The 14,101-nt window shown below is 44.7% G+C and overlaps 1 protein-coding gene across 2 annotated transcripts in view; it reads right to left on the bottom strand.

Moving 5' to 3' along the window:
- Positions 1-14,101, bottom strand: part of IFIH1 (interferon induced with helicase C domain 1) — a 35,957-nt gene that overhangs the window by 9,569 nt on the left and 12,287 nt on the right. Inside the window, exons 4-8 of one of the 2 annotated variants that reach the window (XM_064164090.1) lie at positions 10,169-10,243; positions 6,206-6,426; positions 4,872-5,082; positions 3,640-3,857; positions 836-952 (exon numbers count right to left, since the gene is read on the bottom strand). In XM_064164090.1, the coding sequence (XP_064020160.1) occupies positions 836-952; positions 3,640-3,857; positions 4,872-5,082; positions 6,206-6,426; positions 10,169-10,243 (842 nt within the window). The remainder of the gene's footprint in view (positions 1-835; positions 953-3,639; positions 3,858-4,871; positions 5,083-6,205; positions 6,427-10,168; positions 10,244-14,101) is intronic. The other variant, XM_064164087.1, reaches the window with a different exon arrangement.

Here is a 14,101-nt window from a genome sequence, read left to right as displayed (position 1 = left end):
CAAATATTTAGTTCTATTCACTTTACTTTTCAATATAGAGGAAAGTAGCAGATAAAGACATATGTATTAAGGAAAGAAGCAGACATATACATAAAACATAGCACTGTGGATCTCAATAAATCTATGGCAGACACTGGGCTGCATCAGGAGAAGTGTGGCCAGCAGGTCGAGGGAGGTGATTCTCCCCCTCTACTCTGCTCAGCTGAGACCCCACCTGGAGTGCTGCAGCCAGGTCTGGAGCCTCCATTACAAGAGGGATGTGGAGATGCTGGAGTGTGTCCAGAGCAGGGCCACGAGGATGCTCAGAGGGCTGCAGCAGCTCTGCTGTGAGCACAGACCGAAGGAGTTGGGGCTGTGCAGTCTGGAGAAGAGGAGGCTCCCAGGTGACCTTCTAGTGGCCTTCCAGGATCTGAAGGGGGCTACAAAAAGGCTGGGGAGGGACTTTTTAGGCTACCAGGGAGCAAGAGGACTCGGGGGAATGGAGCAAAGCTGGAGGTCGAGAGAGTCAGAGTGGCTGCGAGGAGGAAGCTGTTGAGTAGGAGAGTGGTGAGAGGCTGGAATGGGTTGCCTAGGGAGGGGGTTGAGGCCCCATGGCTGGAGGCGTTTAAGGCCAGGCTGAATCAAGCTGTGTGCAGCCTGCTCTAGGATAGGGTGTCCCTAGGCATGGCAGGGGATTGGAACTGGCTAATTCTTGTGGTCCCTTCCAACCCTGACTGATTCTATGACTCTACAGATAAAGGGCATGAGCCAAAAATGTTGGAAACCATACAGCACACTTTTAAAGGGCAATAAAACTTTAATACTAATTTGTTTGGAAAAAAAAACCCCAACATACCTTTCTTTTATCATCTGCAATCACAATTTTTTTATAGGGTTCTTTCACCTGATTCTGCAGCTGGGAGGCATGCTCTTCAACAGTCATGATTCTAGAGGCATCAAGATTGGCACAGATCTAGGAGAAAGCATATTTCATTTTTTTTTAACATTTAATGAGTTACTCCACATGCAAAGCTTCCTATTTAGATATTTGGTTTCATGACTTTATTTTCTTCCTACAAAAATTGGAGACAGATGCTATCAGTATAAGAAAGACTGAGGCTTTCAAAAACATTTCAGGTGAGCTGAACAGGTTGTTTTAAGCAAGATGTGATCTTTGCACACAGGAAGAACCTTGTAGATGAGGTAATTTGAAAAGATGAATATACCATTGATACTTTGGAAGAGCAGATTTTTTAACAGAAAAAAAATACACCAAAAGAATGCTGAAACAGGACAAAAGAAAAAAAGGAAAGACATTTTAGGGAGTAGCTACAAAAAGTAAGACCTTGTTATGACAGCAGAAAATAATTTGAAATTCTCTTTCCAAGCAGAGCCTGGGCTGCATCAGAAGTGTGGCCAGCAGGGCCAGGGAGGTGATTCTCCACCTCTACTCTGCTCAGATGAGACCCTCCCTGGAGTGCTGAAGCCAATTCTGGAGCCCCCATTACAAGAGGGATGTGGAGATGCTGGAGTGTGTCCAGTGAAGGGCCACTGGGATGCTCAGAGGGCTGCAGCAGCTCTGCTATGAGGGCAGACTGAAAGAGTTGGGGCTGTTGAGGCTGGAGAAGAGGAGGCTCCCAGGTGACCTTCTTGTGGCTTCCCACTATCTGAAGTGGGCTACAAAAAAGCTGGGGAGGGACTTTTTAGGCTACCAGGGAGCAACACGACTCGGGGGAATGGAGCAAAGCTGGAGGTGGGGAGAGTCAGAGTGGCTGTGAGGAGGAAATTGTTCAGTATGAGAGTGCTGAGAGGCTGGAATGGAGGTGGTTGAGGCCCCATAGCTGAAGGTGTTTAAGGCCAGGCTCGATGAGGCTGTGGCCAGACTGCTCTAGGGTAGGGCGTCCCATCCCATGGCAGGGGACTGGAACTAGATGATCCTTGTGGTCCCTTCCAGCCCAGACTGATTCTATGATTTCTTGGAACAAGAAGACAGAGGAAATTTCTATGTTGTCTGCACAACTGAATTGGACTTTGCTTTTGATCTCTTCCAAGAAGAAAATATCCATATTTCTGTCAGTAAATTTGAAGTCCTAAGGAGAAACCTTAACTTTTTTTTTTTTTAAGGTACAGAGAAAACAGCAAAGGAAGTCTGGCAGGCATTTCTTTAATGTCTTCTGCACTAGTTACCTGCTGAGCTTGTAAATTCAGATTATGTCTCTTTAGATACAAAATGCCATGAACCTATTGTAAGATTTAAGAGCTTATGAAAATAAATTCTCTGCTTTTTCAACTACCAGAATGTTTTTGCCTCAAACTATTTTGCAATTCTCTCTAATACAGCATAAGAGCTTCCTGTGGGCCTCATCTATTTAATATTACATTCTGTTCTTGTGCATTTTGCTTTTTGGGAGTTTTCACTGGAATCATATCATAGAATCAGCCAGATTGGAAGAGACCTCCAAGATCATCCAGTCCCAACCTACCACCTAGCCCTAGCCAGTCAACCAGACAATGGTACTAAGTGCCTCATCCAGTCTTCTCTTGAACACCTCCAGGGATGGTGACTCCACCACCTCCCTGGGCAGCCCATTCCAATGCCACTCACTCTCGCTGCCAACGACTTCCTCCTAACATCCAGTCTATGGCACAACTTGAGACAGTGTCCCCTTGTTCTGTTGCTGGTTGCCTGGGAGAAGAGACCAACCCCACCTGGCTACAGCCTCCCTTCAGGTAGTTGTAGACAGCAATGAGGTCTGCCCTGAGCCTGCAGTACCTGGCTAAATTTATCTTTTGTATTACTAATGTAAATCCATTGAGTTTTAAGCAAAATTGTTTCTTTACTTAAAGAACTTAACTAATTCTCTCCAGTCAGGTGTTTATACAACTATGCAATGCTCCCTTCTCAATGAGGAATCTTAACTGATGTAAAGAAAAACATCTGCATGGCACATGTATCTGACAAGGGATTAAGGATTCAACTTTTCCCCTGAACACTTTCTTGGACCCACACAGCTTTTAGTCACTCTAGAAATACAACATTTAGGAATGCACAGTAAATTGCAAACTATCAATGGAAAGATAACATTGTCTACACACCATCACTATTTTGCAGATTTCTTCCCTCTGATCTTGAGAGTTTTCAAGTGAGGCAGTTTTTTACTCCCCTTTTCAATAAACCCTACTTCCCTGTAAAGTATCCTTTATCTGTGCACTGATTTCCACTCATTTGTAGTTGGTTAAGCTGCTAAGAGGCTGTGAACTGAACTTTTTCTGTGCCATGGTCTAGTTGACTGGATAGGGCTGGGTGATAAGCTGGACTGGATGATCTTGGAGATCTCTTCCAACCTGGTTGATTCTATGATTCTGTGGTCTAGATGACTGAATAGGACTGGGTGATAGGTTGGATTGGATGATCGTGGAGGTCTCTTCCAACCTGGTTGATTCTATGAATCATAGAATCAGTCAGGGTTGGAAGGGACCACAAGGATCATCTAGTTCCAACCCCCCTGCTATGGGCAGGGACACCTTACCCTAGATCAGGCTGGCCACAGCCTCAAATATAACACAAAATAGGTATCTGGAACCTAACATTGACACTTAGAAGTTTTACTTGAACAAGACTATATACTTTGGTGGTTTGCAAGTATGAGGGCTACTTACTTTGAGAATATGCTCTTCAGCTTTTGAGTGAGATTTTGCACCTCCTACACCAGGTGAAGCTGTAAGTCCCAGAATCTGAGGCTGTGGGATCAGTGGTTTGTTTTCTTTTGCTCGCTTCTTGTTCTTGATCTTTTCTTTCAAGTAACGCCGCATTATGTTGTTGTAGACACCTTCCTTTTGAGTGTGATGACATTCATCAATAATGATGAGTGAAAAATCTGGAATTAAAAGGAAAAAAAAAAGCATTACTTTTCTTGCAAATGTAAAATCTGTGTGACTGAATCTTCCTCTTGCAGGTAAGGACACTGGAAGAGAACCGGTCAGTTTGTTTAAGCCCTAAAATATCTGCAGCGTTGTAATGCTGGAGGAAGCTGTGGATGGTAGCTGTATAGATTTGAGTCACAGAATCATAGAATCAGACAGGTTGGAAGAGACCTCCAAGCTCATCCAGGCCAACCTAGCACCCAGCCCTATCCAGTCATCTAGACCATGGCACTAAGTGCCTCATCCAGGCTCTGCTTGAACACCTCCAGGGACGGTGACTTACACCACCTCCCTGGGCAGCCCATTCCAATGCCAATCCCTCTCTCTACATGACACCTTCAAATTCCATCATACACAAACCCTGTGAGGAGAGGCTGAGGGAGCTGGGGGTGTGCAGCCTGCAGAAGAGGAGGCTCAGGGCAGACCTCATTGCTGTCTACAACTACCTGAAGGGAGGTTGTAGCCAGCTGGGGTTGGTGTCTTCTGCCAGGCAACCCGCAACAGAACAAGGGGACACAGTCTCAAGCTGTGCCAGGGGAGGTCTAGGCTGGATCTTAGGAGGAAGTTGTCAGAGAGAGTGATTGGCATTGGAATGGGCTGCCCAGGAAGGTGGTGGAGTCGCTGTCCCTGTAGGTGTTCGAGAAATGTCTGGATGAGGCACTTAGTGCCATGGTCTGGTTGATTGGCCGGGGCTGGGTGCTAGGCTGGGCTGGATGATCTTGGAGGTCTCTTCCAACCTGGTTGATTCTATGAATATTTAGTACAAAGGAACTCTAAGAGTCTAATATGGCTTGAAAAAAAATGCATTATCATTAACTACAGTCCAGTCTTTCCTCAGAGCTTGCATTTATAAACCCAGCAATCTGAAAAAGCATTAACTAGACCCTGGCACACTGTTACCTTCCAGTTTTCCAGAGGAGAGACACACTTCTAAACCTTGTGTAGAAACGGCAGAATCAAACACTTGCCTGCTAAGCGGACGCTGTCTTCATCTTCTACAGATGCATTTCTCAGTGAGTTCTCTAGGATCTGTGCTGTACTGATGATGACATCATGCCTTCTGACAACTTCAGGAAATGAGATTTTCAGCTGAGTGTCCCCACTTAACCCAGTAACGTGATACCAACGCTTCAAGAACGGCTTGAACTCCGTTTGTAAGTGCTGTTCTACCAACGACACCTGAATAAAAGTTTCCAAAGAACTGAGCCATAGAATCATAGAATCAACCAGGTTGGAAGAGACCTCCAAGCACATCCAGTCCAATCTAGCACCCAGCCCTGGCCAATCAACCAGACCATGGCACTAAGTGCCTCAGCTGTGCTTTGCTTGAACACTTCCAGGGACGGTGCCTCCACCACCTCCCTGGGCAGCCCATTCCAATGGCAAATGTCCTTAAGAGCCGTGTCCAGCCTAAGTTCTAAATGGGCTTTTGCCTATCTAATTGTCTTCCTACAAGATGTAGCAACATCCATGAACTCTTCTTGGGATACCTCCACTTTTCCCAAAGGTGATACACTCTCTTTTTCATCTTTCATTCCTGCAGCAGCTCCTTGCCCATCCAGTCTGGCTGCCTCTTGTCAGCTCATCTTCTGGTACAATGGCACAGCTGCTCCTGTGCCTTCAGGAGTTTTTTCTTGAGGTAAGTCCAATCTTCCTGGACCTCTTTGTTTCTAATTGCAGATTTTAAAATATTCTTTGAATTCTGTTAATTCTAAGCTGAAATAGTACTTTATTCCAGTAAGGTAGTCATGAGGCCACATCTAAATTTGCATTTGCACTGAGGGTAAAATAAAATCATTCCTGCTTGCACCATGGATGGTGCTCCCACCTGCCAGATGCAGTGGAGAAGATAGAGCTGTATGACTTTAAACATAGCTAGATTTGGAGAAGATGAGAAATGTGTTTATATTATGAGACATGTGTTTATAGGATCATAGAAGCAAGCAGGATGGAAGAGACCTCCAAGCTCATCCAGGCCAACCTAGCACCCAGCCCTGGCTAATCAACTAGACCATGGCACTAAGTGCCTCAGCCAGGCTTTGCTTCAACATCTCCAGGGACAGTGACTCTACCACCTCCTTGGGCAGCCCATTCCAATGCCAATCACTCTCTCTGGCAACAACTTCCTCCTAACATCCAGCCTATGGTACTACTTGAGACTGTGGCCCCTTCTTCTGTTGCTGGTTGCCTGGCAGAAGAGACCAAGCCCCAGTTATGTTAACAATTACGTCAATTTTACAAGTTCTAGACAAACAGTGTGAGGTCTGGAAGCTACTGCTCTTAAAAGAATGGCCCAACATACCTTGTTAACAAGCACTATCACTTTTCCAGGCTCTAATGCTCTTTTCTTCTTATCCAAGTGATCTTTGGCAATGTAAACAGCCACTCTGGTTTTACCACTGCCTGTAGGAAGACATATTATAATATTCTCCCCATTGAGGGCTGGCTTTGCAACTTCCATCTGGTAATCTCTCAGGACCAAATCTGGCTCAGGTGAAGTTCTGTTCTCCACATCATCTTCATCTAAGCATACAAAGAAATATAAAGCATCAAACAGGAGGCACAGAATATTTATCAGAATATTGAACAAGTATCAGAGAGAAAAAACATTCATTCATATCAGATCTAACCTCTGAATAAACAAACCCAGGACATATTAGCATAGGCATTGCTGCTCTGTGGACTTGTGCAACTCTGGACAAGAGCTGCTCACATCCAGTCACCAACCAGGGTAGGTGGAATAAGCCACTGTATGTCTTCACCCATCATTGTTGACATGACTATTATTATGTATGCATTCAAAAGACACAGTTGAGAAACACTGGAAGCAACAAAGCTTGTGTTCAGAGATGCAGTATTTATAATCTAGCCAACCTTATGTCACTTTCTTGTTCAGCAGCACTGAAAAGTATTTGGTTGCAAGCGAGCTACCTTTTTAAATGCTTCCCAGAGGATAAAAAAAAGGATGGAGGCATAGAAAGAGAGATATGGACCACTTAAATGATGAACAGAGCTATAAAGAATAAAAATTAAACAGATAAGAAAATTAAATTGCCCATACAAGATAGAGCTAACTGCAGAAAGTATCACATCTAGTCACTGCAGATAATGCTGCCTCCAGATTGACTCATACATAATGCAGTTGAGTCGTTCACAGAAAGTCCATGCACACTTGCCACCTAAAGGCCAAAACCTTCCATCTAGCATACAAAAGGCAATGGCAGAGAGCTCAGATTGCTGGCTCACAGGTAAAACAACATTCACAAGTTAAAATGTGGAAAACAGCTGGTGCATTATTTCAGGCATTAAAGAAAAGTATATCAAATCCCTTGAGTTCACACATATATAATTTCTGACTTAAATATAGATAATTATCAGCAGAATTTGATGTAATTCCATTGCCTCCCTTCCTGTCTTGATTTCCATGTTCCTAGTAGGTTTGAAACCTAGCAGTTGTAGCTACCTTAAAAGTATCTGCAGGACAATTTTTTGAGTGTGAGTGAGTGATGAGAAATCCAAATGTAAAAAGCTTACTCTATGGACAAATTGTGCAGAAAGTGTAAGAAATTCCTTGAAATCTATATAGTAGCAAATGAATTATAATGTTGTGTCAACATAGTATGTCTAATTCCTGCAGGACTGATACAAGTGCCATGGTCCATTTGATTCAAAGGACTGGGTTGGACTGGATGATCTTGGAGGTCTCTTCCAAACTGGTTGCTTCTATGATTCTTCTTCTTCTATGATTCTCTGAATCTATTTCAATGAGTTTGGATCTTTTTTCTTCAGACATAAACACTTAGTGCCATGGTCTAGTTGATTTGATAGGGCTGGGTGCTAGGTTGGACTGGATGATCTTGGAGGTCTCTTCCAAACTGGTTGCTTCTATGATTCTATGAATCTATTCCAAAGAGTCTGGACCTTTTTTCTTCAGATATAAACTCTTAGTGCCATGGTCTAGTTGATTGGATAGGGCTGGGTGCTAGGATGGACTGGATGATCCTGGAGGTCTCTTCCAACCTGGTTGATTCTGATTCTATTCTATGATTCTGTGTTTAAATCACCTTCCTAAAATTAACTATCCTCAGTGAAAAAAAGGCACAAATTCATTCTACTCGACTCAAAATGAGGGGGAAAGTCTTACTGTATTTCCTAATGAGCTCATTAAATGAAGAATCATGAGGATTTTATTATCACTGATACATTACACACAGAATAACTGTGTTTTTTCTAGTATCCCTGATTCCATTAAATAAAATTAAACTAACAAAAAGCAATGAAGCTTGCTGAAATACTGCTGATGGAAACACCTATATGTCATTCTTAAGTGTTTTTTGCTTGTTTTGCCTTTTAGTGCGATTGCAGTGCTGCCTGGAACACAGGGAAATTCACACCAGAGAGTAGCTGCTGTTACTTATCTGACTTCTGCTACTCTTTTGAGGATGCACATTGTTTGCTTTCTGGTTGGCTGAATTTAACAGTTCAATCATATTGAAACTTGCACTTTATCACCCATCTGTTTGGTTAAATTTCAGTTCCTTAACATCCTCAATTAACTATCCAGCCCTAAAAAATATTTAACTTAGGCTCTCTTCTAGCTTCCTCAGCCCCTATTTAGATAAAGGCTAATACAAGCATATGATTCCAGTGTAGTATTTTCATCATTCAGAGTGTAACTTTTTGTCTGCCTTTGTACAGGGTTCATATAGAATCAGGCAGGATTGGAAGGGACCACAAGGATCATCTAGTTCCAAACCCCATGCCATGGGCAGGGACATCCTACCCAAGATCAGGCTGCCCAGACCCCCATCCAGCCTGGCCTTAAACACCTCCAAGGCTGCTATTGCCTAAAAGAAACATGATTATTATTCCTCTATTGTTCCAATTCCACAGTATTTCTTAACTGTAAAATGATCTTTGCCCAGAAAATGCACACAATCCAATGGGCTGCCCAGGGAGGTGGTGGGGTCACCGTCCCTAGAGGTGTTCAAGCAAAGCCTGGGTGAGGCACTTAGTGCCACGGTCTGGTTGATAGGCTAGGGCTGGGTGCTAGGTTGGCCTGGATGATCTTGGAGGTCTCTTCCAACCTGGTTGATTCTATGATTCTATTAAGACAGCATGCAAACATCTGTTAATACAGCATCCACTTACTGAAAAAAAATCAAATAAAAAAAATCTACAAATATCACAAAGTCCATCTGCATCTCTTGTGCTTTATTTCCTCATGGTTGCTCTCATTGAGTTTACTTTAGAAAGTGTAAATGTTTTCTGAAATGTTTTCACTAGTTGTTTCTAAAGCCCACATGTAAACAGAACACATTGCATATAAACACTGGGTAGAATAACAAATGCATCCATTCTGCATTCTTCATGTAACTGCTTTTTAATCTGCTGGACACAGTGAATGCCCACTTTGTTTAAAGGGAGATTTTTCAGGAATCTTCAAGGCTCAGTTTCATAGAATAGAATCAACTAGGTTGGAAGAGATCTCCAAGATCATCCAGTCCAACCTAGCACCCAGCCCTAGCCAATCAACCAGACCATGGCACCAAGTGCCCCATTCAGGCTTTGCTTGAACACCTCCAGAGACAGCAACTCCACCACCTCCCTGGGCAGCCCATTCCAATGCCAATCATTTTCTCTGGCAACAAATGCCTCCTAACATCCAGCCTAGACCTCCCCTGGCACAACTTGAGACTGTGTCCCCTTGTTCTGATGCTGCTTGCTTGGCAGAAAAGCCCAACCCCCACCTGGCTACAGCCTCCCTTCAGGTATTGTAGACAGCAATGAGGTCACCTCTAAGCCTCCTCTTCTCGAAGTTGCACACCCCCAGCTCCCTCAGCCTCTCCTCACAGGGCTGTGCTCCAGGCCCCTCACCAGCTTTGTTGCCCTTCTCTGGACACCTTCCAGTATCTCAACATCTCTCTTGAACTGAGGAGCTCAGAACTGGACACAGTACTGAAGGTGTGGCCTGAGCAGTGCTATACAGACGTATGCACTGTTATATTCCATTAGCCTAACCAACTGACAAGAGTGTGACTGTCCACGGAAGAAAGCAGTTTCTGTGCCCAGACACTTCATGTGGCATAGTGTGGAAAAAATACAATGTGATGGATGAGTCATGTCCCTTGATGCAGAAGTACAAAGTATATTCTTTACAGCTAAATGACTGAGGTGCAATTTCTGTTCCACCCCATTCACAGAGGGCTTGCTCTGTCCTCTCAAGTTTACTTTACAATTACTAAATAGCAGGAAAGAAACCTACCTGAATCACTGGTATTGTAGGACTGCTCCAGGTTTTCATTCAAGCTACTGCCACTTCCATCTCCTGTGGAGACATCTGACTTAAGAAAAATATAAACAGATGTGTATTTGCTACACAAATCTAAATAGAAAAAGTAGACTCTTTGCTTTCTTCCCAAGCTGTTAAAAGAGGCAAGGATGGTTCAGGTATAATTTGCTTTATTAAACTACTTCGTGGATAAAGAAAAGAACCTGAACAACATAATTCATTTTCTTATGGAATAACACATTCAGTGGAAGCTGAAAGTCTACATGTAGGGGAATGATTTATTGTTGGCAGGCATCTAGAATCATAGAATCAGTCTGGGTTGGAAGGGACCACAAGGATAAGCTAGTTCCAACGCCCCTGTCGTGGGATGGGACACCCTACCCTAGAGCAGGCTGCCAACAGCCTCATTCAGCCTGGCCTGAAGCATCTCCAGCCATGGGGCCTCAACCACCCCCCTGGGCAACCCATGCCAGCCTCTCACCACTCTCATGCTCAACAACTTCCTCCCCATGTCCAGCCTGAACCTACCCATCTCCAGCTTCGCTCCATTCCTCCTGGTCTTGTCGCTGCCTGAGAGCCCATAAAGTCCCTCCCCAGCTTTTTTGTAGGCCCCCTTCCGATCCTGGAAGGCCACAAGAAGGTCACCTGGGAGCCTCCTCTGCTCCTGACTGCACAGCCCCAACTCTCAGTTTGTGCTCACAGCAGAGCCGCTGCAGCCTCTGAGCATCCTCCTGGCCCTTCTCTGGACACACTCCAGCATCTCCACATCCCTCTTGTAATGGAGGCTCCAGACCTGGCTGCAGCACTCCAGGTGGGGTCTCAGCTGAGCAGAGCAGAGGGGGAGAATCACCTCCCTCGACCTGCTGGCCACACTTCTGACGCAGCCAAGGCTCCGGCTTGCCCTTCGGGCTGCAAGTGCACTGTCTATGTTCTGTTTCCTTGAAAGCAAGGGTCTAGACACAGACAGCACCACCTGCGTGATCCTCTCTAGTCCTATTTTACCGCACGTTTACCAAGGGGTGAAAACCTGCTACGCCCGACAGAAGGCTTGGGCACTGCCACAGCAACCCGGCGAGTTTAGCGCAGGTATTCTCATGTTAAGCTCGCCCTCTGCTGGACAATGTATGTATTGCACTAGCTCTTTTCGGTCACCCGTGCTCCCAAAACGCAGTCCCCTTAACACCAAGAGATACACGGTTCTGGAAAACTCTGCGGCCTCACCTATATCTGCTACCTCTCCTGGGCTCATAGTGTGCACAAGAAACCAGACAGGATAACAGCACTGACCTATGTTTTGCTTAATTATCTCATGAACCTGTGTCCCATCATTTTTTTTCCACAGCTTTTTTTTCAGTGAATATTCCATTGCTGCTTATATGCCTATTACCCTCATCAAATATTTCATTAAGAAAAAGATAAGCTATCAGTGAGAGTTTAGATTTGATTGGAAGTTACAGCATCTTAGAGTGATGCTCTGGAGAGCAGCCAGGAAGAAAGGGACTTGGGGTGCTTGTAGATAGGAGCTGAAGATGAGCCAGCAGTGTGCCCAGGTGGCCAGGAGAGCCAATGGCATCCTGGCCTGCATCAGGAACAGGTTGGCCAGTAGGACAAGGGAGGTTACTCTGCCCCTGTACTCAGCACAGCTCAGGCCACATCTTGAGTGCTGTGTCCAGAGAAGGGCAGCAAGGCTGGTGAGGGGCCTGGAGCACAGCCCTGTGAGGAGAGGCTGAGGGAGCTGGGGGTGTGCAGCCTGCAGAAGAGGAGGCTCAGGACAGGCCTCATTGCTGTCTACAACTCCTTGAAGGGAGGCTGTAGCCAGGTGGGGTTGGTCTCTTCTGCCAGGCAACCAGCAACAGAACAAGGGGACACAGTCTCAAGTTGTACCAGGGGAGGTCTAGGCTGGATGTTAGGAGGAAGTTGTTGGCAGAGAGAGTGATTGGCATTGGAATGGGCTGCCCAGGGAAGTGATGGAGTCACTGTGCCTGGAGGTGCTCAAGCAAAGCCTGGATGAGGCACTTAGTGCCATGGTCTGGTTGATTGGGCAGGGCCGGGTGCTAGGTTGGACTGGATCTTGGAGGTCTCTTCCAACCTGGTTGATTCTATGACTACAAAATCTTGGTAAGTGAAATAGGAATTAAACCTACTTTGTTCAGTAAAGATAGAAAACTCTGACTGTCTTTTATGCAAGTTTTGCTGTCCTTGAAACATGAATGAACAACAGACACAAAAATCATGTTTCTGAGAACAAGTATAACACAGACAACTGAAATGAAGCTACCTCAGCAACCACCAGGAGTCAGGTATTTGTTCAATTCTTTTTCTTTTCCTAACATAAGCATGAAAAGTGACGCAAACCTCTGTCTTCTGTCCTAGTTTGTGTTTATTCCACACATATCTCAGACTATGATCCAACTACAAATCACCACTATTTGTAGGAACTCTCATGATGGGCAAGGGCATTAAAGGCTTTAAGCACATAAGTCAAGCACCTGAGTCAAAGCCCTAGTGTCTTAAAACTCAATGTGATCAACAGAAAGGCACTTAAAAAACTATATTCATAGAAGGAGCCTGACATAAAATTCCCTACTGTGATATACTTGCATACATTTAATATCATATTAAAAGACAATGTTGTCTTGAAAAAAATCAAGCTTCCCTAGTTCTAATCTATGAAGATGACACTGATCTTGCTTGTTTTGAGTTTCTAGGAATCCATGCAGATAGGAAAGGAGTTTCTGAGTTACAATATGCAGCATGCATTACAAAAAGAAACACCAGTGATAAAATGAAATACAAAACACTCATGTTTCAAATCAGTCAGAGAATGGTAGGGGTTGGATAAGAGCTCTGAAGATCATCTAGTCCAACCTCCTTTCTAAAGCACCTTTGTCTAGTTCAGGTTGCCCAGGACCCCTATCTGGGTGAGTTTTGATATTTCCAGAGAGGGAGACTCCACAGCCTCTCTGTTGCAGTGTTCTGTCATGTTCAGATGGAACCTGATGTGTTCCAGTTTGTGCCCACTGGTCCTTGTGCTATTATTAGGATCACAAAAAAGAGTCTGGCCCCATCCTCTTAACATCTGCCCTTTAGATACATATCTGCATTTATAAGATCCCTGCTCAGTGTCCTCAGATCTCAGCATCTCCTCCTAACAGTCCAACTGGTTTTGGTAGCTCTCTGAAGGACTTTTTCCAGTAGTTCCCTTTCTTGAACTGAGGGGTCCAGATCTGGACACAGTACTTCAGATGTGGACTCACCAGGGCAGAGCAGAGGAGAAGGAGAACCTCCTTTAACCTGCTGGCCACACATCTGCTAATGTACCCCAGGATTCCATTGGCCTTCTTGGCTTCTGCTGGCTCACAGTTCACTTGCTGCCCACCAGCACTCCCAGGTGCTTCTCTGCAGATCTGCTTTCCGGCAGGTCAACTACTAACCTGTACTGTCTCCTGGCAGCCATTGCCATATTGTATCTGCACTGCTGGTTTAGTTTTATTCCAAGGAGCATGTTTAGAGTGAATCTGTCAATTGTCACCACTTACACTGCTTTGGTTCATATCACAGAGATGGTTTCAATCAGAAGAAATTAAATCCAGTCAGCTGAAAACAAATCAGATGTGTTCCAGCCACTTACAGCCATACAGTCCATGCCAGATGGAGGTAAATTTACTGGAATTTGTGTGGTATGTACATCCTTACACCCATTTCATTCAACCAATCTGTTCAAGTGCACAAACTGCTAATTCCTACTTGTCATGGTGGGCCTGATGGGTCAGAAATAGGCTTACACATGTACTGGCTTGCCCAGGCATGTTTTTCTCCCATACTAAACAAGGTACACACACTTAGCTTGTGCCTGCCTTGTGCAAGGCCTATGCTTTTCCCAAAGCTAGTTCCAACCCCCCTGCC

This window comes from Pogoniulus pusillus, chromosome 2, assembly GCF_015220805.1.
Source record: "Pogoniulus pusillus isolate bPogPus1 chromosome 2, bPogPus1.pri, whole genome shotgun sequence".
NCBI classification, from domain to species: domain Eukaryota; kingdom Metazoa; phylum Chordata; class Aves; order Piciformes; family Lybiidae; genus Pogoniulus; species Pogoniulus pusillus.
Note: the sequence above shows the minus strand (reverse complement) of the source record. Positions and strands in the feature narration are given on the sequence as shown.